This window comes from Alexandromys fortis, unplaced genomic scaffold (assembly GCF_014885135.2).
Source record: "Alexandromys fortis isolate MF-2015 unplaced genomic scaffold, M_Fortis_MF-2015_v1.1 scaffold_55, whole genome shotgun sequence".
Classification (NCBI taxonomy): Eukaryota; Metazoa; Chordata; class Mammalia; order Rodentia; family Cricetidae; genus Alexandromys; species Alexandromys fortis.
The window spans coordinates 4,023,709-4,048,595 of record NW_026067936.1 but is presented as its reverse complement, the minus strand read 5'-3'; the positions used below and the strand labels follow the sequence as shown (position 1 = coordinate 4,048,595).

Below are 24,887 nucleotides of genomic sequence, written 5' to 3'. Positions count from 1 at the left end.
TCTCAGGCTTCTTATTAACTCTTAGCCCATAATTCTTGTCTGTGTTAGCCAAGTGGCTTGGTACCTTTTCCAGCGAGGCAGTCTCATCTTCCATCCTCTGCATCTCTCGTCTCCTTTTTGTAATCCTGCTAGCTGCACTCCATCTTGTAAACTTGTTGTCTAGATTCTATGACAACAGATTCAAAAGATTTCTAGCCAGTTACTATGACAGGATCACTGGTCCCTGGCTAAAGAGCCAGAGGTCTGCAGCACCCAGCTCCGTCCTGGTGATGAGGATCAGGATTGCCCCCAAGGACATGGATCCCCTCCATCAACAGGAAGTAGTCTAATGACAATGGCACCAACCCTCCATTGTTCATTAATAAACAAAAATGGGGGGTGGGGTAAAAAGGGTCAAGGAAAAACATCCTGACCCTGACTTGACCCCAGGACCAGAGCTTGAAATCCCACCAATCAAGAAAAATATATAGCTTAATAAAAACCATAAGAAGAAAGAAAGAAAGAAAGAAAGAAAGAAAGAAAGAAAGAAAGAAGAGAGGAGGGAAGGAGGGAAGGAGGGAAGGAAGGAAGGAAGGAAGGAAGGAAGGAAGGAAGGAAGGAAGGAAGGAAGGAAGGAAAACCAACTCTGAGCTTGCCCCAGAATCAGACTACAAAATTCCTCTGATCCCATATCACCCTGGGAAGCTCCATCCCACAAGACATCCTATATAAGCTCTGTACCCCGCTCAGTTTGCTGCTGTTTCTCACCCTAGAAGCAACCACCCTCCTGGATTTTTCCCTTTCTTTCCTGAGCAGTGTGACACTTTTCACTGGATAGAACCCAGCTTTAACAATTTATTTGTGCCAAAGTCAGAGCAGAGCGGGACTGTAATATTTTCCCTGGAGAAACTTTCCCCTAGGAAAGCAGAATTGTAACACTCCCGGGGGACCTGAACAGAGCTATAACACGTGCATTGGGAAAACCTTTCCCTGGAGCAGGGCTGTAAGCTGCTACACTTACAGTGACTCTGTGGTATTCCTTGGCTCCTGACTCCCAGGAGAGCTTTCCATTCAAGATGCAATGCTTACAATAAGCATTCGCATCTACCTAAACATAAACCAATCTCATAGAATGCACAGCACTTATGAATAGGTGATGATTGATTTACCTTTCCTCAAAGTCAGCCTGGTCTTTGAAGCACACCTGTCTTTTGATCCCTGGTAGCTGTGTGCACGAGCTGCAAGAATGACTGGGGTCCCCTGAATTGTGGGGTCCCAGTCTTCCTCCCTAGGCTGCCACTTATGCCTCACTCTGTTTCTTTCTGAAGCAGCACCCTGTTTGCTGTCCTGAAAAGACAACTGTATTTTCTGTCTGGTGCCAAACACCCAGAATTCTTTATCATGAGATTTGGCCACTTCCAAGGCCTGCATCTTCCTCCTGTTTAGAAGCTGGGATTTGGCTTCTGCCAGCAGATTCTGGTCCAATACCCTTGATGGTCCCTCCAGGAAAGTATGTTCCTGCAGGAATTGAGGTTGTGCTTCCCTTTCTTTGGAAGCTTTCATGTCTTCCAGTGTGTCTTGCCCTGATGGCTCCGGCTTCAGCTTTTTTCCAGGCTTCTCCTCTCTAACTGATGGAGAGAGCACTGCCTGTGTTGGACGTCTAGACTGGGGCTTGATCTTCTGGCCCTGCAAAAAGCTATTTTCTTCTAAAGGAGCAACGTGTTTGCCGCATCTGTAGGGTCCTCGTGGCTGTCTGAGTTCTATGTCCCCTCCTCCTTCCAGATGGTCCCTCCTCAGATCCTCTCGGTTCTGTAGCTGCTGACATTTCTTGGTTGGGTTTTTGTTGTTCACAACCACCTCTAGCTCCAGGAGCTGCCTGGCATCTTCTGGGTTTGGGGTTTTCTCCGTTTGCTTCCTGACTTTGCCAAGCAACGCCATTGTTCTCCTGTTCACCTGGGCCTCCCACGCTGTCACTGCCTCGGGACTGTTCTTCGGCAAACCCAAGTGTCCGACAAATGTCCGCCTGTGTCCCTGGCCTTCCACAGAGTCACCCCGCTGGAACCTTTTGGAGACTGTGTTCAGACAGCCTTTAGGGTCAGGGGAGTGGTCCTCACTAACAGAGCTTGTAAGCCGTGGAAGATGCTCTGGTTTCTTCTTGCCATGAGATAGCTCTTCTATGCTAAACTGTTTGTTGCCCAGACCTCTTCTATGTTCCGGGGCCTCCCAGAGGAGTTTAATCTCCCGGGGTGCCACATAAGTCCTAGGGGCAGGCCTCGGAATTTGTTCCACTGATCCTTCGTGGGTCCTGGTATATTGAAGTCTCCTGTTCTTCAGAAAGTGAGAGAGCGATTCTTGGGAACACATGTTCTCTCACCAGAACCTCGCTCTTCTTAGGTCCTACCCTGAGGTCAGGGGACCTCTCCTAGCTGCAGATTCTCTCTCTCTCTCTCTCTCTCTCGCTCGCTCGCTCGCTCGCTCGCTCTCGCTCTCGCTCTCGCTCTCACTCTCACTCACTCACTCACTCACTCACTAATACAATTCCAGTACAAATCACTACTCCGCACAGTTCCTCCAACCTCTGGTAACCACACTGTACTGATGCTGCCAGGGTGTTGAGGACTAAAGTACCCTCTTGTACATCACAGTCCAGAATGCTGGGGCTTATCTGTCTCTTTATGATGTAGTGGGCCTGGCTGGAGGGAAGATGGCTGGGCCCAGTATTAAGGAGTATTTCATTCTGCGGCCTCTGTCACTCCAGATGTTAAGGGTGACAACATCTAGGAAAACCACCCACAGATTGAAAGGCACAGGCACGTTATGAATGGGTGAAAGGTGACCTGTGACGGACAGTTGAGGAGCAGGAAGAGCGGCCTCTTGGGAGTTAGAGGGCTTGTGAGCTGACTTCCTGGGACTCGCCATGGATGCCAGCTCCTTCAGCCCTGAATAGCCCCTTGTCAAGGAATAAAACAACACTCACTCCAGAGAATCAAAAGGAGAGGTTTATTCTAGAAGCAAATATGAATGCCCATAGTCCAGAAGAATCAATTTTGGTTTCCCCAAATATCATTTTCCAACAAAGTAGCCATTTCATAATGTTTTTATAGTAATGGAACAAAGAAGACTAGAAGTCAAGATAGTTTTCAAACACACTGGTGGAAACAGCAGGTAGGCAGACTACGGCAAAGCAAGACGTCGCTGCTCTCAGCCTCAGAGGCGGTACGATGATGTTAGCTTTAGGATCGAAGGAAACCTGCTAAGTTAACACGAAGTGAAAATTCACTTGATAGTCACAAGGGTATTTTATCAGAAACAGGGCTGAATAAAGAATGGCTATTAAGAGGCAAAAGGTAGCCCCCAGAATAAACTAAAACTAGACTCCGGAGCTGCCACTCTCTAGCCTCTCCACTGAAAGGATAATAAAAGGTTAAAACTGAATATTGACAGAGGCAGAGGTGGGAAGTTACATTAGAAAGAAACTCCACGGTGACAAATGCCTCAATGATAAGACAGGAAAAGTTGATAACTTTTTTTCCTCATCTTGTAAACAATGTAGGCTATTTCCTGGAGATGACCACAAGCAACTTAGTAACCACACTAAAGCACTCTGTGAGAAGTCCATTGTAATAGCATATTCCCCTCTCTGAGAGCAATATACTGCTAGTATGTTAATTTTTGATCTTTAACCCATGTAAACATTTCAACATTAGAGCAGTCACGGTATGACTTGCATCCTGCCTTTTTCCGGTAATGGGTAAAGGCTCTTTGGTTTCACCAACAATGATCGTTGTTATTACCGGGGCGGGGGCATGCCCATTCATATTAGCTTTGTTTCTCTTAACCATTTCTGTTGTGCTAATTTGTCTCTTACTCTTTTAACAGTATTACTTTTAATTGGGCTTTTAGGACTTCAAATATAAGGACTGTATTTACTCATCCCCCTTCTCCCTCTAACTCCTCCCACTTCTCAAATTCACAGCCTCTAGCTCTTTAATTATGATTGTTATATACACATATGTGGCTGACTTCTTGGGGCTGGCTAACCTGTCAGTGGTCCTGTCCCTGGAGAAAAACTGTTCCTCCCTCTTTCAACAACCACTACTTGTCTGTAGCTCTTCACCAGGGCACAGGCGTGTGAGCTCTCCCCCACTCCACTCTGGCGTTATCCAATTGGTTATCGCTCTTTAGGCCTTGTTTGGGCAACCCCATTGTTGAGATTTCCTGGGTTCGACTTCCCTGTCTGATAGGACACTATCAAAGCAGATGTCCTGGCCCCATCCTCCGGCTCTAGGTCTTCCAGTCCCCTCTTCCACAATGGCTCTCTGAGCCTTAAGTGTAGGGGCTCCTCTTCCTTATAATCAGAAGAGATAGTCTTGCTAGTTAGCTTCAGCTGTCAACTTGACACAGCCTCAACTGGGGGATTGCCTCAATCAGATTAGCCTATGGGTGCATCTGTAGGGAATTCTCTCACTTGTTAATGGATGCAGGAGGGCCCAGCCCATATGTCTGCCACCCTAGGTCAGCAGGCCTGAGCTGTATGAGAAAATGAGCTGAGTGAGCCAGCAAGTATCTTTTCCCCCATTGCTGCAGGAGCTCCTTCTGCCCCTTCAGCCAATAGCCCTTAAGATACCAGCCCACTTGGGCATGGTCTCTTTTGCTTTAAAAAGCAGCGGTAGCCATGCGCTCACTTACTTGCTTCGGACTCCGCTTCTGACTACCAGACTCCTTTCCTGGTTGCACTGAGGGCAGTTGTGTAGAACAGTGATCTGTAAGTTTTCCCTTTAAATAAATAACCCTTTTATTAATCATAATTCTAAACTGCTGTGGGATTGTTTTGTGACTTAGGCCTTCATTTGGCTGTCCAACGTGATGGACTAAATTCACTTTAAAACCTGAGAGAGTTTAATTCTAGACATGGTGGACTCGGGAACCTGAGTGCACTGGGGAGATGGCTGTCTACCTACCTGTCAACCTGAGGACAGTTAAACACAGTGGCCAGCTGACAAGTGAAGATCAACGCCCCTGTGGTGGGCTGGTAGTGTCCTGCTCAGGGTAGCCCACCCTCAACTGCAGAGAACATGAAGGAAGCTGTCAGGTTCAAGGTGATAAATTGGAAAGAACTAGAATCCTCAAGAGTGAAGAGACAGGAGCTAAGGGTTTTCCCGGCTACTTTTTGTCCACATGACTTAATCTGAAGTCATCTGAGGTGAGAAACTCTCAACCAAGAAAATGCCTTCACAAAGTGCCTCCCTGGACAGGTGGCCCGAAGTTGTATGAAAAAGCAGGCTGAGCGAGCCATAGGAAGCAAGCCAGGAAGTAACATTCCTCCCTGTTCTCTGCATCACCTCCTGCCTCCAGGTTCCTGCCTTGAGTTCCAGCCCTTGCTTCCCTCAGTGATGGACGTTTTCAGATATAAGATGAAATAAACTCTTTTCCTCCTACATTGCTTTTGTCTGCGGTGTTTTAGCACAGCAATGGAAACCCCAGTGGAGACAGTACCCCCACAGATGCATACGATTTGTTGGGGTTTTTTTTTAGCTGTTTGGGAATTGTCTTAGCTTGGGTTTCAATTGCTGTAAAGAGACACCATGACCACAGCAACTCTTACAAAGGAAAACATTTAACTGGGTGGCTTACAGTTCAGAGGTTCAGTCCGTTATCATCACGGTGGGACACGGCGGTTTGCAGGCACACATGGTGCTGGAGAGGCACCTGAGAATTCTACATCTTTGATCCACAGGCAAGAGGAAGTGGTCTTGGACACTGGGTGTGGCTTGAGCATATATAAGACCTCAAAGCCCACCCACCCCCAGTTTCTTCCTACAACACAGCCATACCTATTGCAACAAAGAAGCACCTCCTAATAGTGCCACTCCCTATGAGCTTATAAGGCCAATTACATTCAAACTTATAGTTAGGTTTTTTTACTCTTTGCTCTTTCAGGACCTGTCACTCAGGTGTATTCTATATACCTCTTTCCTTCTTACTCCGTAGCTGGCTGTATGGCTGGGTGACTGATTCCTGGCATCCCCTCTCCGCCTTTTCTCAATCCTTTCTTCTTCTTCTATTTATTCTCTCTGCCTGGCAGCCCCACCCATCCATCTCCCGCCCAGTTATTGGTTGTTCAGCTCTATATTAGACCAATCAGGTGTTTTAGGTAGGCCAAGTAACACAGCTTCAGAGTTAAACAAATGCAACCTAAAAGAAGGCAACATGTCTTTGCATCAGTAAAGAAGTATTCCACAGCATAAATGAATGTAACACATCTCCAACTAATCTTCCACCACACAAACTCCCACAGGTATTAATGCTGGTGAGACATTTGTGCTTTCTAGTGTTCTGGAAATGTCAGAGGGAATCAAGTGGTTCAGGTGGAAAGCAGAAAACATGTGAATGAGGAATCTGGGTTTGTTGTTCAAATGCTCAGAAAACAGAACTGGGCCGAACAATCCCAGAATTGGGAATTAGAGCCAGTAAAATGAGGAGTTCAAGAGTTGCCTGCACTATATGAGACCCTGTTTAAAAAAAAAACCACACACACACAAACTGGCCACAGTTATTTATATTCATGGTTCCAGCGCAAATCTAAACCATCCTATAAGTATTTTGTTAAGTATTTTGTTTGTTTGAGTTTTTTGTGTTTTTTGTTTTGTTTTGTTTTAACCTTTGGGATTCCGCTTCTCTTTAGAAAGCAGTCGTTCTTCTGACTTGCGCATGGAATGCCTTAGAAAGGGTTTTAACACTCATAGATGGGGACGAGCCATGCACCAGCAAACGTTGTTCCTAGTTGTCCTGGGAGGACTCAGCTGGCAACTGCAGGCCTGGGGACAAAATAGGTAAGCACTCTACCGCACATGCGCGCACACACACACACTGGCTAAGAAGGTGGTGGGCCAATCAGATAGCAGTTTGGCCACAGACAGGGTCCACTTTGGTCCAATGAAGAAACATGATCTTGACAAGCTTAACTCAAACCAAGAGTTAGCGCGGCAACATTCTGAAGCCCCTCCCTCTTCTTCCTGCGGCGAGGGTCCGTTGCATATAATCCACAGAAAGAGTTCTTAGGTCTTCAATACATGCAGCATCTTCACTTTCTTCCCCATGGGCTCTAAATGAAATAACCTTACCAGAGAGATGTGAGCAGTTCTTTGATAACATCTGCCAGCAGATGGCAGCACTCAACCAATTATCGAAGCGGTGAAGCCAAACTCTGCTCCGGATTTTGAAGAACGTGGGATACCTACAACATAGCTTTCTGTGCCGTGGCCTCTGAACAAGCTGGGGAAAGGTTTGCCTCCGCCCTCACTATTCCTGCTGGGCACATTCCACTCATGGTCCTGTGCTGCGTAAAATTCAGAGGCCCCGACCTTAACGGTGTCATTTATTTATTCTTTTCATTGATCTCATTTAGCCCGGGCTGACCACAGATTGCTAAGGAGACTTAGTGTGGCTCAGAACTTCCGACCCACCCATTTCCACCTCCAGTCAAGCACCGCTACGCCCCCGTCTATGTAGCGCTGGGGGACAAACTAGGCAAGCACTCTACCGCGCATGCGCGCACACACTGGCTAAGAAGGGCAGCCTGGTGTCTGATGAAGTCTTGATCTCAGGAAGTGATTTCCTCCCTTCTCACACCCATTGGCCTGCAGATCTTTATCCCAGTTAATTGTACAGAGGGATCTCTACTTTGAGTCTCAGCTTTGTCCGGACAACCCAAGCAACAGTTGTCTGCTAACAGTGCCGAGCCGTCCAGTCTTCGTTTCCATTCACGGTGTGGCATAAGGGACCTGAGCTTTGAGGCTAAACCAACTGGGATCCTAATCCCGAAACTCATACACCACCGACGTGCGTAAAAAATAAAAATGCTGCACGCCAAGTTCTTAAAGTTTCAGACGTGCACATAATAAAAGTTTCATTTTATTATGGCTTTTTCCGCTGTTCCAGCAACTGACTCCTATTGTCATCTAAATTTACATAGGCTACTCAACACACAGCCTACGTATGCCTTTGCTAATTGTGATTGTTTGGGTAAGAAGGGCCCATCCTCTGGCATCTATTCAGCTTCTGGCATCTTCATCAAAGCACTGGCAAGCCTCCTCTTCCTGCACTCCATCCTCCACTCACCACCTGGTTGAGCAACATCACTCAATCATGCCAACCTTGTCACCCCCCCAGTAATTACTCTGGGGACACTTGTTCTCGGGGACCCTGAACCACAGGCTACTCATGACCTCTTGGGATAAAAACCACTACAAGGGTCAGCTACTCTCTAAGCATCTTAAACCTCAGAACCTTTAGTTCCCAGAATAGCCGCAGCCTCCCGGGCCTAGCTAACCACAAGGAATTGCTTGGTGACAGTTCATCTCCATGAGGTTTCACTACTTGGGAACACATGCCACACCTGACAGCTTCTCTGTATTTCTGGTTTGTGGCGCCCCTGTCTACAGTTGCCAGGGAGTTCTTCAAATGCAAACAGTGGTTCTGGTCACAGCAGAGAGTGGGCGTGGCCAAACCGATGGGTTTCTTAAGAGAGCATCTCCACAAAACATCAAGATCCCAACACAGAGAGATGTCAAGATGAACGGACCAGACTCACCTCCCCACCATGATCCTTCCTTCCTGGAAAACAAGGGCTGGGCTGCAGAGTTTTTGACACCACGTAGCACCCAGCAACAATTAACCCTGTAGAGCCGAGTTCTTCCTCTGCAGGACACTTCTCAGGGAGGAAAGCTGCTAACTTCCCCAGGTTTTATGACTTCTGGTCCTCAGGGACGTATACACTGACCCTGAGAAAAATGGGAGAACACTGGATCACCCAGGCGGGTGAGCAAGACCTCCTGTGAGCTGTCAGGGGGATGAAATGTTTGCATCAGGATAGGACTTAATCTCTCTTTTAACCTAGCTGAAATTTCCGTTGTTACCTTTGCTCTGGTGGTAGGCCCTCCCTGGCCTCAAATGCCACCCACAGAAGAGGCTACACAACCCGTGTGCAGTCAACACACCAAAGTGTCGGGTCCTTCCATACACCACCACACGCATTCCAGCTTCCTTTGCAAGGGGGCTGGAAATCAGCTGGAGAAAAGGCGGGCAAAAGATCTGGCCACTGAGGCCCACTGGTAACAAACCACTATAACCCCAGAACCTACACTCGGCATACTCACCCCTCACCAGGTCCTGTAGTGAGACCTGGCATACCACTCAGTCTGCAGTCAGGACTCCTAAAAACTGCTCTTCTTCAGCAACTGGTAAATCACATTCACACACGAACGTACCTTAATATCACCCTCACTCATCTTGGCTCCCCGAGACCTGTGAAACGCTCAGTACCCACTTCCTCCCATTCTCATTCCCAGCTACACCGTTTCCTCCCCGTTTCCTCCGAGCCTCCCCCTGCACGGACCACTGATAACTGATTTCATACAATCTGCTCAGGCTACCTTTTTTAATAGGTACATGATATACTTCCAGTAAAATCCGTAAGGCAGAGAGATTATCTCCTCTGCACGCCCCAGCGGCAGCACATACAAACAGATGATCACAGTACGAGGTGCCCGTGGATCAAGGGCTCCCCAGTGGTGCAGGCGCAAGGGGAAAGGTGAGCACCTCGCTGGACAAAGGTAATAATACTCGCTGCTAAAAACAAGAATCACAGAGTAGCAGGGTTCTAGCCCAGTCCCACGGAGAATGACTTTCTCTCCATCCAGACTTCTCAGCAGTAAACAGTAAGGCTGCCCTGGTCACCTAGAGAGCTGGAGTTTGATAAGCACAAGAGATAACGTAAAGAAAAGTTCACATAAGCACAAACACGGAACAGAGAGTTAACTGTGTTATCACTTCAAGTTGAAAACAGTTCAGACAGGGCCCAACCTTGGGCCTAGGGTAAAGGTGGCTTTTATTTCCTCTCAGGGAAAGAAGTAAAAAGGGTAGCTTTCCCAGGTACCCCAGCCCAAGGAAAGGGTGGGTGTGCTCCAGAGGCTGGGGCTGGAATTGCCAGACGGTCATCCTGACGGGTTCCTCTGTGTCCACTTCCTGGCACTGGATGCAGGGTGTGGGCAAGAATCATCCCCCTGGAGTAGCAGCTCAGTATCATCAGAGGCACAAGGAGGTATGTGCTGGTGTTCACAAAATGGAAGGCGGAGCAAGGGCCGAGTGAGGAGCAGGGCTGGGTCGCCCACACCCAACATCTGCCTGGTGTTAAGGCCTGACTGCTGTGGCTTTCCTTCCAAGGGCCTCGGGGGCCCAGAGGCATCACTCCGTCCTATGGCTGGTCCCTTAAATGTCCATCTCAAACTGTGACTCTTCACCTGTGGGGAGAAAAGGCAGAGGACCAATCAGCAAGAGGCAAATGGAAGCCCTCCAGGCTCAGAGGCCAGGAGTTATTCTCATAGGTCCAATGGAGGCCTGCATGCTGCCAAAGGAAAGCTGACTAGGCTAGGAAACCAGACTTCCTCATAAGGGAGGTGCCGGCGCTGAACTGTCTATAAATTCCATTTTCAATACGTGGCCATGGGCTGGAGCTTTGTGTCCTGTTAAAGAAAGCTAAAACTATGCACCCCCAGCCTGACACTATATGGGGCTACCTGGCTACTATTTGGGGGTTCAGAGCTAGAGTATCACCAGAAACAAGGAGTAGAGTAGGTTTACCCTGCCAGCAAGGAAAGAACAAGCTCTCAGTTCGTCGTGACAATTCCAGGAGTAGCCTACCTTAATTCTCTGCCATCTCTAATAGGAGGTAAAAAAGTTAAGGTGCAAGACAGTGTGCAATCACCAAAAATCCCTCCATCCTTGAACAGAGGGCAGGGAACCACACACGTAGCCTGGGAACATGTCATGCGGCTCTCTGCACGCTGTCAAATCCACCTTCCCAGTGCTACCCAGCTCCCTTCCCACCAGGGTAATCAGGAACCACATCCCACAGGGCCAAGGGGGTGTCAGCAGCTCCCCGCGTGAGTCTGGGGTACCGCCTTCAGAGCGGAAAGTCAGAGGTGGTATTCCTCAGCCCGAGGGTGCGCAGGCGTGCTTACATAACACCATCATGGGGACACGCTTGTGTAACAGAGAGCTCAGAAGCTCCGGCCAGCCAGTCGCTCTGCGTGCTGCCACAAACACATGTTCACACCCCACATGCGGCTGCCAGGGTGTCTGCTTTGATTACTTTGGGGAGGAGGAGGAAACCAGGAAGGACCTAGCTATATAAATGTCAAAGCTAGAGTAACAATAGGAGGCATTGTCTGCCTGTCTCCATCAAATAATCCACTGAAGGGCCAGTCACCGGCCAGGAGGTACCTGAGTTTATTTCTTATCTTGTAGGCATGTACGTTCCTAGAGGGGACAGGCACCGTGTCTTTGACACGTTGTCTCCAGCTCCACATACATGAAGAAGCGTGGCGCATGTGTGTTGGGGCTTGGCAAGCAGCGACACAGAAAGGCAGGCTGATGAGGGGTGCTGTATAAAGCCACTACTACATTCTCCATCAGTTCCTCACTAATCACCCTACCTGATGCATACAAGGCAGCTGCGCACAGGTCCTTGGAGCTTTGATGGGGGCAAGTTGGTGCCAATCAGAGTTCTGCTCCCCACCCGCGCCCCACCCCCTAGATTCCCCCACGGCTCCTCTGCAGAGGGTGGACAGTCGCCATCACCCCCCCTTCCCTGAAACTTGGAATTCCCAAAAGACAGACAACGCAGAGCCCAGACAGGCCCAGCACCCACCGCCTGCCCGCTTTTCTTCAGGGCTGTGCAGGTGGCTCTGGCTGACTTGCATGGGAGGCTCATCGCTGGTCGGGCTAGTGACCCCAGGAATGGCTGGCAGGTCCTTCGGGGGTGTTTTGGCCACAGGTGAGTTCCGACACTCCATCAGGAACTTCCGGTCATAGATGATCCTGGTTCCTGGTGGGGAAAGTGTAATAAAGACGCTGATAAGGACACCTGGAGCCCCTTGCCTGTTGTCTTTACCACTTCCTGGAAGTGTGGCCACGCAGGTTCTTTTAGACAACCTGGACCAAGGGGGAGTAAAGCTGGCCCTGGGAACTGGCCAACCTGGCCACTGCCCACCCCAACACCACTTGGGGTGCCCCTCCCTCACAGACGGTTTGCTGGCCACCAGGATGTGCCTTTGGTTTCTCCAAGTTCTGAACATCATCCTATGCCATCTCTACAATCCCTCCACCCAGTCGCCCCTCAGCTCCCCACTGTCAGTTGATTACCCGTGACAAGCAGATCCCACAGAAGAGGGTCTTGGAGTCAGTCATTACCCCCTACCCTGCAGAACCCCGGTAGGTCGCTCATCCAGAACAGAAAGACAGCGGGTCACTCCCAGCAGCAGGAGACGTATCCCTGCCCAGTCTTAGCAGCAATAGGAAACACTCGATCCACTCCAAAAAGGTCTTAGGCTGAGCCCTTCTCCAAACCCCCACTACATCGACCTGCATCGCCCCCATAGGGGCTGATATGAAGGTCACCCCCCCCCCCGTTCTACCCAAGCTCCTATCACAAGTTAGTCTTGTTCCCCAGTGAGGACCCGTCTCAGTGAACTAGTCTCCAGCAGTAAATCATACCCAGGACCCTTCACCTCCACCCATACAGCTCCCTCCTCACCACATAAGGGAGCATTTCCCAAGGTAAGGGAGCAAGATCCCGATGGGTGTGGTGGTTTGAAAAGGTATGGCCCCCACAGACCCTTGTGCTTAAATGCTTGGTCCATAAACGGCACTGCTGGAGGAAGTGTGTCACTGTGGGAGGCGGGCTTTGAGGTCTCATATGCTCAAGCTACACCCAGTGCTGGGCAGTCTCCTTCTGCTGCCTACAGATCAAGATCTAGAACTGTCAGCACCACACAGCTGTGCTCTCGACCATGACGACGATGGACTAAACCTCTGAAATAAAGCCAGGCCCAATCTAACGTTTTCCTTTATAAGAGTTGCCGTGGTCATGTTGTCTCTTCGCAGCAATAGAAACCCTCGCTAAGACAATGGGAGACCCACGAGGTGAGGGTAAGAAATGAACTTATCCTCGGCTCCCTGTGGCCTCAAACAGAGCACCATGGCGGCGCGGTCTATTTTTAACCCCTCAACAGCACGTACCGAACGCTTCTTCCAACAAATCTCGAGTCTTAGGTTCCAAGCCTCCAGCAGACAATGGCATCCAGCTGGAATTTAAAAACTGTCTTTGCATTTCTATTTATAGCTACCTTCTGCAGATGACAAAGAAATCTGGTCTCTCAAATGCAGTAGTGGTATCCGGTTTCTTCGCAACAGAGAGTATATGTCATAAACTACATTATCATACAATGCGGTACCACACGCAATAAATCAAGGGTCGGCGAGATGGCTCGGCTGGACCTAGCTGCCAGCAAGCCTGACGACCTGAGTTCAAAACCAGGAATGCACTTAGCAGGGGAGGGCAATGCCCACAAGCTGTCTGCTGACCTCCACGTGCATGCTGGGTAAACACCCACCCACACCCACACCCATACCCACACCCACACTCTCACTACCTCCCTTTCTCCATATACAGATTTTTTTTTTTAATTCAGTGAATTCTGGCTTAGGATTAGTCCATACACATGCAGCTGCTATCTTCCCCACTTCTTTAAATGAACGGCTTTCCTGACACGGACGATGGTTTGGTACCGTCTGGAGAAGGATACACGAATGCTCTAGGTTGTAAGTGAATGAGTACACAGTACACCCAAGTTAAGAATAAATAGTGAGAGAGATGGGTAGACGGACAGATATTAAACCAGAGAAACATTCAGCAGAAATGGACTTTAAGGCAGCTAGCGGGAGTTCCCAACACAGAGAGTAGGAACCTCGTCTGAGGCAGATTGTCCCCTCAGGGGGAACAAAGAGCAGACAGGAAACATCCAACTGGATGTTCACAACATCCAGCAGTAACCCAGGAGGGAAGCTGAGGCAGGCAGCTGGAGTTCCTAATTGAGCTCTCTGCAGAGCTGAGCTTTTCAGGGTTGAACTTCCCGTGCCTTCTCTCCCTCGAGCTTTTACAACACAGCATAAACAACAGTGACCTTGGTTGGCAGTGGTTCACCACCTAGCCTCTCCCTAGCTGCTCAGCAGCAATTACACTCTGGTTTGTTTTGCTGTTCTCTTCCCTCCTGTGACAGGGGCATGGCCATCTAGACGGCCGCCTTGGAGGACAAGTGCTGCAAGATAAACTGTCTGGGTGTGAAAGGGCAGAGGATGACCCAGCTTCTACTGCCAGCCCATCAGTCAGCTCAGAGGGCGCAGGACAACTGTACCAACACAGTGTGCACCGCAGACGACTTTAAAAACAAAGAACAGATTGGAGATGAAAGCACTGAATACGCTTTACGTCCTTCAGTGGGAAACACTCAGCCCAGACACCACGCTTCATAAGCAAGGTCATCTCAGTATGAAAACTGGTTTTCATCTTTAATATGTGTGTGTGTGTCAAAAAATCTTTAAATAAATTCACGATTTTATCGGTTAATGTTTGATTTGCGTATCTATCTCATAGACCTACACACCTAGGATGATATTAAAAAATAATCACACTAGAAGAGGTTAAGCAAAAATGGTTTAAGAAGTCCTGATCACGAGGTGTGGTGGCGCTTCCTGAACTCAAGAGGAAGAGGCCAAAAGATCTTTGTGAGTCCAAAGCCAGAACGATCTACGGGCCAACCTCCAGGACAGCCAGGGCTACACAAAGACCCTGTCTCCTAGTATAGGACCCTGGGGAGGCGCACCTTTGGGGGTGCTTGTGAGGACGCTCCAAGATAGGGAAGCCAGCAAAGCCCCAGCTTGTCCCTTCTCTCTGCAGCCTGTCTACCCTAAAGACCCACCTCTGCCACACTCTCCTGCTACCGTGATGTTCTGCCCGAGGGCAATGACTGTGGACTGAACTCAGAAATCACAAGCCAAAATAAATATTTCTGTTTTAAGTTTTTCTGTCAGGGATTTGGTCAGTGATGAGAACAGTATTTAAAAAAAGAAAATAAAAATAAATAAATAAATAACTGTAGAGGTGGACAAAGCGTACGGGCTGTGAGTCAGCTGTGTAGCTGGATACAGAGCCTATATACCGGGTGCTAGGGTGAGACTCCAAAGTTTAGTGCCAAACTGCGTGGAGCAACATTTTATTTCTGAGTCCTGAACCACAACTGTCTCATTTACTAGCTCGACTGACTCCAGACGAGCTACCACTTTGTCTACTTGTGCCTCGTTGACCTCTCAAAGACCTTAAAACGGGCCTGTGGATATCGTCAGCTTCTGGTGTGGCTTCCAACAGTGGCCCACCCAAGGGAGCCCAGTACACACACTAGCAATCGTCTGTCCATAAAGGTTGAAGGTGGCGGAGGTGTGGGTGAGTCAACCCTGAGGCTACGAGCACGGGAGAACTGCCCCCATTACTGATCTGTCTAGAGGCAGCAGAGGTGGGGGAGAGAGGCCCTCCCACACCCCAGCCCATTAATGCCTTAGGCAGGTGGGAGAACTGGCCCCACCCAATGAACTAGACAGGGCAATACTGGAAAGCCCACCCTAGCGGGCAAAGACTGGGGAGAGCGGGTCGGCTGACCAACCCTGCAACTACCCAAGCCCAGAACCAGGACTATGTGTTGGCCCCACACCCCAACACCCACCCCATCCGTGATCGGCTGGAGCAAAGGACGGGAGGAGAGGGGGTGGGGTCAGTCCTGTGGACACAGGGCTGCAGATTCCCACAACACAGAGAGGCCATGGGATGTCCAGGAAGAGTCCCAGTGAGAGCCCAGCATCCATGGTGCAGCAGAGACCAGGGGCCTCAAACTAGACCAATGATTCTTTTCAATAAACGCCTACATGTAAACATGTCTGCACAAAGGGGTTTACAGTTGACTGCGTGACTCTGCGTGTCACGCTGCAGCCTCCACGATGAGATTGTCCCCTTCCTTTTTTTCCCCCTTGTTTTCTCTTAAATCTTGTTTGAATTTGGGGTGGGATGAGAGATGGGATCGGGAGGCGTGATGTGAAGGACACAGAGAATAAATAGAAGAGATTTAAGGTGACAAGCTGCACCAGCTGCTCAGCCTGTTCAACACAACAGGACCCAATTTAGAGGCCACAGCGCAAACACAGCAGAAGGAAGGGAAGCAGACTTGAGGGCAGTGTGGAGCGGGAATAGGAATCCTCCATCTCTCTCCAACACACAGAACATAGGAACCATCGTGAATTTAGCATGACTGACAGTCTTTAGGACCGTAAATCCCAGGAATGTACAAAATATAAAGTCCTTATTAAAGGCGAGCATGGTTTAATACCGATGCCACCTTTCCTGGACACGCAAGTGAGGAGATATTCCCCGAGGATCTGGTTTTCTCACCTGTCAACCAGGGGTGCTAGGCTGGGCTCAATGAAGCTATATTTAAACCACTAGCCATCACAACCTATTTTTAGGAACTTGTTGTTGGCAGGCCCTTAACGTGCAAATCGCATGGGCCTTGGAGGCAGAGGCCCTGAGCTCAAACTGGGAATCACTACCTCAATCTCTGGGCCTCAGATCTTTCTGTATCACAGGAAGAAGATAACAGAAAACTCACACCTCGAACAACAAATGCCAATATTCCTGAGAGCTAGGGTAACAGCTCATCTGCCTTACATGGACAAAGGCTTGGGGGACCAAAAAATAAATAAAAATAAGCCAGACATGGTGGTGCATACTCAAATCCCAGCACTCGGGAGACAGAGGCAATAGGATCTCTGTGAGTTTGAAGCCAGTCAACAAGTGAGTTTCAAGATAGCTAGGACTATGCAGAGACACCATCTCATAGGTAAACAAATAAATAAATGGCTGGGCATTATCCCAGGACTTGGGAGATATGGGCAGGAGAGCCAGGAGTTCAAGACCAACCTTTACCACACATCATGTTTGAGGCTGGTCTGGAATACATAATGTCTCTGTCTCAAAAACAAAACAAAACAATACACATAGATAGCCAGCCACCCCCATGCCAACATTCTCACCCTGGGAACACTAAAGGTCACCAGGCTTTTACACGGGTTTTTAAATCTGTGTCCAGAACAAGATTAGTCGTTCCCTGGACAAGACCTTTGCTTTGAGTCCTTGTCCTTTCCTCTAAGGTTTCCCGCATTCTGCTACTGGATGTGACTTCTGAAAACTGAGCCTCGCTGCCACCCTTCCCCCGGCATCCCTAACAGGAGCATGGTTTCCCCCTACACAAGACTGCAGGCGTAGGGGAGTACAAGATAGACTTCCTACCACAACTCTCCAGGGAAAGTGTTGGGGTAGGGTTGGGGGCTGGGGACTCTTTCCTAGCAGAGGCAGGAAACACCCAATGCCTGTGCTTAGGAAGAAAGCAGCAGCCTAAGTGCCAAATGTTTTGCATAGTTTTAAAAAAATCGCTTTGAGCAGAAGTGCTGGACAACCTGGAGACAAATCTAAAGGCACACTTGGGTCTAAGCAGACCACACCTGTGCCCCTCTATCCTCCTCGCCTGTACATCTATAAAGACGAAGTTTCAGTCCCAAAGAACACACAGAGGCTTATATTAATTATAAACTGTTTGGCCTATTAGCTCACTCTTATTATTAACTAGCTCTTACAACTTAAATTAACCCATAATTCTTGTCTATGTTTAGCCATGCGGCTTGGTACCTTTTCTCAGTAAGGCATTTTCATATTGTTTCCTCTAGTTCTTACTGGCAACTGTGTCTCTGCCTTTCCTCTTCCCAGAATTCTCTTAGTCTGGTCGCCCCACCTATACTTCCTGCCTGGCCAATCAGCGTTTTATTAAACTAAGACGAGTAACAAATCTTTACAATGTACAAGAGCATTAGTCCACGGCACATCTACACATACAAAATAGGTGAGAGGTGCTTATGTATAGGGAGGGCCTTTCTTGCTGGGCAGTCTCTTTTTTTATTGTAAATACCAATTCCAGTTCTCACTCCCTCCCCTCCTCCCATCTTCCTCCATCTTCTCAGCACCCCACTCCCTCATCCACTCCTCAGACAGGGTAAAGCCTCTCCCATTGGAAGTCACCAAAGTGTGTCTCATCACTTGACACAGGACCAAGGCCCTCCCCCTGTATCTAGACTGACCACGGTATCCCTCCATAGGGAATGGGCCAGTTCTCCAAAAACCCAGTTCTTGCACTAGGGATAAATCCTGATCACACTGTCAGTGGTCTCACACACTAACTGTCACCCACATTCAGAGGGCTGGGCAGTCTCTTAAACAAGCAGAAGACTTACTGGGGGAAGTGTTCTATGAAGGGACAGGAAGTGAGGCATGATGATTCATCCCAGCACTTGGGAGGCAGATGCAGAATCAGCAGTGTGACAATGTGATGTCATTCTCCCCTACACAGTGAGTTTTCCAACGCCAGGTTGGGCTCAAAAAAAAAAAAAAACCCAGAAAACAAAAACCAAACACACACACACACAAAGCAGAATCATAGTAATAATAATATAATAAAAATAGTATTTCTCAGAGGTCAGGTATCTAATGAAGCTACCAGAGGGAAATCAGTCAGGGGCAAAGAGCCTCCATTCTTCCTCAGAGGCTCTGACCAGGATAAAGACTTTTACAACAGAATGGTTAAAAATTACTCTAAGGCTGGACAAATACCTTCCCCTTTCCTGACCTCTCCCCAAACACTTCAAAATGCACCTGTGCAGAGTGTGGAGGCCACTAGCCATTACCAAGAGAGAGTGCCCCGCACCCCCTCTGCCCCCCATCCCCATCCAGTCTCATCCAGATGCTGTTCCAGTGGGAGTGAGTGGGGGCCTTTAGGGGCTTTATTGTCTTCCTCCAAGCCCCGGCACGCCCCTCAGAACACGGCATTTGGAGGTCTTTATAAGCAGGGTCAATATGAGGCCTTTGGAGTGGATCCTGACCCGGTCTCACTGGAGGAAGTGGAAATCTAGACAAGGACCCACGGATGGAAGACCGGAAGAAGAAGGCAAGAGAGAAGGGGGCCACCTGCAGGCCAAGAAGAGAGGCCTCAGAAAGAAGCAATTTTACTCTCACCTTAGATCTGCAGTTACCAACAGTGAGGAAAGGAGTTTCGCTGCTTAGGCCACCTCGATGGCGAGATTTTCATACAGTAGCCATAGCAAGCTAACAGAGACCAGCTGGAGCTTCCCTTTTTCAGTGCCTGGGATTAAACCCAGGGTCTCAGACACACTTGTTCTCAAACTGAGGTACTACTCTAATCCAAACACACATCTTTAATTTTAAGTTGGACGTCTGCTTTGTTCATTTGAGTGTTCTGTAACTGGACCTCATGTGGCCCAGTCTACCCTCCAACTCAGTATGTGGCTGAGGCTGGCTGGCTTAGTTACTTTTCCTTTGTTGTGGTAAGACACCATGACGAAGATAACTTACAAAATGAAGCATTCAATGTGAGGCTGAGAGTCTACGACTGTCATCACGGCAGGAAGTATGGCAGCATGGTGCTGGATGGACAGAAGCTGGGAGCTTTCACACTTACCTACTAGTGTGAGACAGTAAGAGCTAACTGGGAAGGGCACGGCTTTGGAAGCCTCAAAGTCCACCGGCTGTGTGACACACCTCCTCCAACAAGACCACACCTCCTCATCCTTCCCAAACAGTTCCACCAACTAGGGACCACTCATTCAAATACATGAGTCTATGGGGGCCATTCTCATTCAAAGCACCCACACTGGCCTTGAACATCTGATCCTCCGATCTCCATCTCCTTGAGCACTGGTATCACGGCATGTGACACCAGAGTCGGCTAAGAAACCCGCTTTTAAACCTTCACACTGTATGTTGTCAAACCAAAGCGCTAAACAGACTGTTCCTCCTGTATTCTCACCCTGACACAAGCCAATTGCTTGTACCCAGAAAACCCAGACCTTTCGAGTTTTAATAGGAGTGCAGAGCTGTACAGTGAGTATGAGCCCTGCAAATAATGTTCCTAAAACCTGACATTCAGAGAAAGCAAGGGGGGTGGGGGAGGAGCAGTGTTTGAACACTTGAGAAGTAATGGTGGCCTGACCAAGAGTTAGTTAAAAGGTCATCCTCAAATCTGAGGCCATCCTGGCTGGGCTATGAGGCGACCCTGTCTCAAAATAAAACAGGGATCTCCTCTTCCTCTTGCCCCCTCTTAGAAGCTGGACTGCCCCCAAGAACACAAAAATACTTTTTATGTGCCGTGACAAGGCTCCCATGTCCATGCCCTAAGTGGCCTTGCTATTATAAAGGTATTTACAAATTCAAGCTAAACTAAATGTTTTGAGCCCCAAGAGGACAATCCCACCAGCAGCAAGGACTCACACATGTGGATAAGGCCACCTTGGACCTTGAAGCCCAAGGCAATACAGCTGCAGCCTGACTCAACGCTATCAAAATCTGTAAAAAGAAGCAAACAGGCCAGAGAAGTAAACTGCTGTCTAAGTTACTGAGTTTGGGGCTGGCTTGTTAAAAGTCAATGGCTGCCCAGTACAGCCACCTCCACCCTGGAGACCGAGTGGAAACCCAGGGCTGAGGGGAAAGAACCTAGATATCCTAAGGGAAATTCTGGGCTTCTTGTCCCCTTCACTTTCATCTTTTCTCTAGTTTAAAGACCTGCCCAGAGCATCACACATACCAAGAGAGCACTGTGCCACTAAGCCACACCCAAGCTCAACTTGTCACCTTCTGAACACTGGACCTGGCATTAGATCCCGGGGACATCAGGACTACTCGAGAACATCCGGTCTAACCCCGAACAAGCCTGTCAACAGGCTCCCGGCTATAATTCACTCAGAGAAAAACAGCTGGCCTTGAGAATCACTCCAGACAGTAACGGATGTTTTTTGTTTGTTTGCCTAAACATATGGGGATTCACATACACAAATGAACATCAAGAGAAAAAAAAACCTATCACCCCTTTTCATTATTGCTATTTCCTTCGAACTCATTCTCGTGAACATCAAATAAAGGTTCATCTGCAAAAAAAGTTTCAGTATCTTACACCAATAAATAAAATGAAAACAGCCCCACCCTTACCTTCACCAAAACCGGTAATGACTTTTGCCATTATGATGGGGGAGAAACAAACTCATCTTTCGAATAATGAGCGCCTGCCGCTTTGGAAGGATATTGGGGAAAAATACAACCTCTGAAGGCCACTAAAATCTAGAGGCTCACCTAATTCGACTGTCATTTATCAGGGAGAAGAGTCCTCTTTTGGATATCAGGCATGTTCTACGAAACTACAAAGGAGAATTAGGACAGGTTACAGAGCTGGAGGGTTGCGGGGGGCCTATCAAGTCCCTTCGTTCTAGAGACAGGCCTTTGATTTTTAGAATCGTGTCCCCCGTGAGCTGTACTAAATTATTCAATACAAAGCAGCAAATAAAAACGACATACACTCAAGCCGAATAGCACGTGCCTAAAATCTCAGCCCTCAGGAGCCTGAGGCAGGAGGATCAACAGTTCGAGGTCAGCCAAGGAAGGAAGGTAGGAGGGAGACCTGGTCAAAGAACACAAAATGATGATCTCACACTAGGAAACATGAAATAAATCCCACAATTAAATGAGCCTATGTCACAGATGTGTGTGTTTGTGTAAGTAAGGATAGTGCTAAGGCTGCACTTAGCTAATTTCTAGAAAACACTGCAGGGTTAAGTATAGTCACGGATGACTACATCCCTGGAATTTATGGCTCTCACAACTGAAAGTCTGTGACCAACATCCAGCTCCCCTCACTCCCAACATAGCCATTCTTACACTTGATATTCATTCCCCGTACCCCTCCTCCTCCCTTCCTTCTGTGTGATGCTAGACACAGAACTTAACCGTCACCGAGTTCACCTCCAACCCTCCAAGCTTCTATTTTTTATTTGGGGGGAGGCTCCTGTGGAAGCCAGAAGAGGGCACCCCTCAAGCTTGAATCACAGTAGTCAAGGGTCCAGGAGCACCCTGTAGGTGCTGAAGGGCAGTCCTTCCCAAGAGCAGCAAGCACTTTTTAACCTCTGAGCCCTCTCCTCAGCTCCACGTTTGCATTCTGCGTCAGCTAACTCTTCTGACTAGCTAGCCATGCTACCCCCCCCCCAAGTCAGACTGTCTTCCTAGTCCAGACCTAGTGCCTGCCTCTTGAGCCTCTTAAAAAGCAACAGGGTTCAAGGGGAGTTTGGAGTGCTCTACCTGACCCCCTCAATTCAGTAGTGTGTTCTGGAACCTAATGTATAATGCTTCCAACACTTTGAAAGGAAGCTCAGATGAGGACCATTCTTCTACTTCCTTCACTGCCTCTATAGCCCAGCCCTCTCACTCTGCCCTCAGTCCTCAACAGGAACTTCTCCCCTCTCTGTGACTAAAACCTCGGGACACCAGCATCAGTGCCAAGCCCCCTCCCCCTCTTCCCAGCACTACCACGGGTAACAGCTGGCAGTCACTTCAAAGTCAGCTCCCAGACATAGACACACACACTGACCTGGAACTCACTAGGTAGACCAGGCTGGCTTCGAACTTACAGAGCCCCACCTCCCTCTGCTTCCCAAGTGCTGGGATTAAGGGCATGTGCCACTATTTTCGCATGCACCGTTTTTGTTGGCTTAACAAAACAATGTCATCACCATCTGCCACCCTACCCGCTTGCCTGACTAACCTCATCCGGGCACTACTAGGTACAAGCACCCCCAACAACTTCTGTAGGTTAGAGATCAAACATCCATTCTGGGAATTCACGAGAAGAGTCACTTTATGGGATTGTTGACCATCTCAAAGACTCGCAGGTTCAAGTATCAATGTAGGACACTCCCTTCAGAAATGGCTAAGGTTCTCTGGGTACCTAACTGCAAACCATTGAGTCAGCCAGCAAGGGGTTAATGACCACCTGACCAGAGGCACAGGAAGGGAGATGGCTCAGGCTACCTGCTGTGTCCTGCAGAGAACTTTTCCTTGGGCCATTGCCCCCCCTCTACCTGGTTGCTACTTCTTGCTGAGTCTAGGAACACACCATGACAATGCATAACTGCACGTGCTCAAGGAGCGGGGGCCTTGGTGCAGTGTTCTGAAGACTGAGAGGCACAAACCGGACACTCATCTCCAAGATCCCTTCTTCGGTGTCTTGGTTCTGGGATCTGGCTGTGTTCCCTGGTGTAGGGACAGCTGCCTGAGAAAACAGACATGTGGCCTGGCCCGGCCTGGAGTAGCCCAAGGTTCAGCGTAGCGCCAGGAACTCTCCTGTTTTTAAGTTGTAAGAGGAGAAGCTTGGGGGAGGAGACCAGGAAGGGGAGAAGCGCAAAGTGGGTGGGAGCAGCGCGAGGATGGGAGGGAAGTAGCGAGCCACGAGGATTTCATCATGCAAACGGGCGTATAGGTTTCATCAGCGCCTATACTGGGGCTCCCGGGCAAGCTGGGAATGCCTGGTTCCCGGAGGCCGGCCCCCTCCCACGCCAACTCAGCTTCCTCTTCCTCATCCACGGCCGCTTGGGCGAATTCAGCGCTGTGCCCTCCCCCCCAGGACCCGAGGAACGTGTTGTTCTGCACAGCCCAGGACGCGGCGCCAGGCCCCTGCATAGAGACCTCCCTCGGTAAATCGTCTTCGTGCCACAGGTGGCCCAGACGTGCTCCTGGGGCAGGGCGCGCCCTCAACGCCCAGCCTCCATTAAGGAGCGAGTGTTCAGCGCCAAACGAGGGTTGCCCCGTGAAGGTTAAAAAGTGTGCGTGCAGACGTTATTTATCCCAAGGGAGATCAACTAAACTTCATCTCCACGCCAGGCCCTTCCCCTGCTCCGTGGGCCACCCAGACCCCCAGCCTGTTCCACACTAGACCTGCCCTGACACCCACAGAGGCCGCACTTGAGCACATGGTGATCCTGGCAGAGTGCCTATCTGTGTGCACTCCGCGGTCTCTCCCAGGGAAAAGCTATCGCGGGCAGTTTGCAGCCCGATCTCCAGACCACGCTCCAGAAGGCGGGCAACCGAGACGGTGACCCTCCTACCTTCCCGACGCCCCTTGTCCGTTCGGTCCAGCCACGAAACCCCCCGAGCGCCGCCACCCCTGTCGCACGTGCGACTCCGGATCTCCGCGTGTCCTCCAGGTCCCGGGGATCGCCCGTGACCCCCGGCCCGCGCCTACCTCCCGGAGTTGTGCTGAAGAGCGTGCCGCCCGGAGTGGTGCTGTAGTCCCCGGGCGGGAGCTGCACGCCGTCGCCGAGGGCTACGCGGCGAGTGGGGATGGCCCGGCTGGGAGTCTGGCTGCAGCTGCTGCCCCCCGACATGTCTCCGACGTGCCTCCCACGACCCTCCAGCAACCCCGCGGCACCTCGGCCCAGCCCTTCTCGTGCCCGGCCCGCCCCTTCCGCCTGGGTTCCACGCCCCCTGAGTCTTGCGGTCCGCCGGGCCCCACCCTGCTTCAGCCCGCTGCCTGCGGGCGGTTCCCAGCTGCTGACCTAGGCGACTTTTGCCCTCTCCAATGCCCTCTCCAACCCCACTGTTGGCCCCTTGTGTTCCGTGGTTCCTTCCCGAGGCACTGGGAAGAACTATATAGGGGTGGCCGTGGAGAAGCTCTCCGTTTTGGTGGCCACGTTCTCAGCGCACTAGACGGCCCGTTTTCTATGTTAGGATGTGATCCCTCGATCCCCACCAGTTCCTCCGAGAAAAAAGTAAGGGTGGGCTGATCCTTCGCCCCTCTTAACGTTTCTTGAGCTTTCACTGTGCGGTAGGAGTCAGAGCAGTGCCTGAACAATGCACATTCCTGCCCTTGAAAGGAGTGGTGGATGGGTAAGAGGGAACTAGCCAGCCAGCTGGGAACCGAGTATAAATCTGCTGTGGAATGGGCAGGATCGAATCTCCTTAGACGATGGGCTGGGAAGGACTAGAGTTGGTCAAAGACGTTTCTCCCAACAGTCCTCGAATTGGCGTCTACTCCAGCACTTTGTCTGGTAGGGAGGGGAGGGAAAAGTTGAGGAGGACG

General features: G+C 49.7%; 2 protein-coding genes across 2 annotated transcripts; both read right to left on the bottom strand.

Moving 5' to 3' along the window:
- Window positions 1–550: 550 nt before the first annotated feature.
- LOC126504453 (protein Tex24-like) lies at window positions 551–2,439 on the bottom strand. Its single transcript, XM_050146812.1, has one exon. It carries the CDS (start codon window positions 2,341–2,343, stop codon window positions 1,123–1,125), a length of 1,221 nt encoding a protein of 406 aa, XP_050002769.1. The 5' UTR covers window positions 2,344–2,439; the 3' UTR covers window positions 551–1,122.
- A 6,965-nt stretch (window positions 2,440–9,404) lies between these two features.
- Eif4ebp1 (eukaryotic translation initiation factor 4E binding protein 1) lies at window positions 9,405–24,275 on the bottom strand. Its single transcript, XM_050146813.1, has 3 exons — window positions 24,051–24,275; window positions 11,690–11,866; window positions 9,405–10,280 (listed from the first exon to the last, which is right to left on the bottom strand). The coding sequence occupies exons 1-3, from the start codon at window positions 24,190–24,192 to the stop codon at window positions 10,249–10,251; spliced, it is 351 nt and encodes a 116-aa protein (XP_050002770.1). The 5' UTR covers window positions 24,193–24,275; the 3' UTR covers window positions 9,405–10,248.
- Between the last annotated feature and the right edge of the window lie 612 nt (window positions 24,276–24,887).

What these genes read in the sequence shown, in the direction of transcription:
- LOC126504453 (XM_050146812.1), bottom strand. Translation starts at nt 2,343, where the DNA reads ATGTGTTCCCAAGAATCGCTCTCTCACTTTCTGAAGAACAGGAGACTT.
- Eif4ebp1 (XM_050146813.1), bottom strand. Translation starts at nt 24,192, where the DNA reads ATGTCGGGGGGCAGCAGCTGCAGCCAGACTCCCAGCCGGGCCATCCCC. An exon ending in CTTCAGCACAACTCCGGGAG is followed by an intron (nt 11,867 to 24,050) that starts GTAGGCGCGGGC and finishes TTTCCCCACCAG; the next exon opens with GAACCAGGATCATCTATGAC. An exon ending in TGAAGAAAAGCGGGCAGGCG is followed by an intron (nt 10,281 to 11,689) that starts GTGGGTGCTGGG and finishes TTCTCCCCACAG; the next exon opens with GTGAAGAGTCACAGTTTGAG.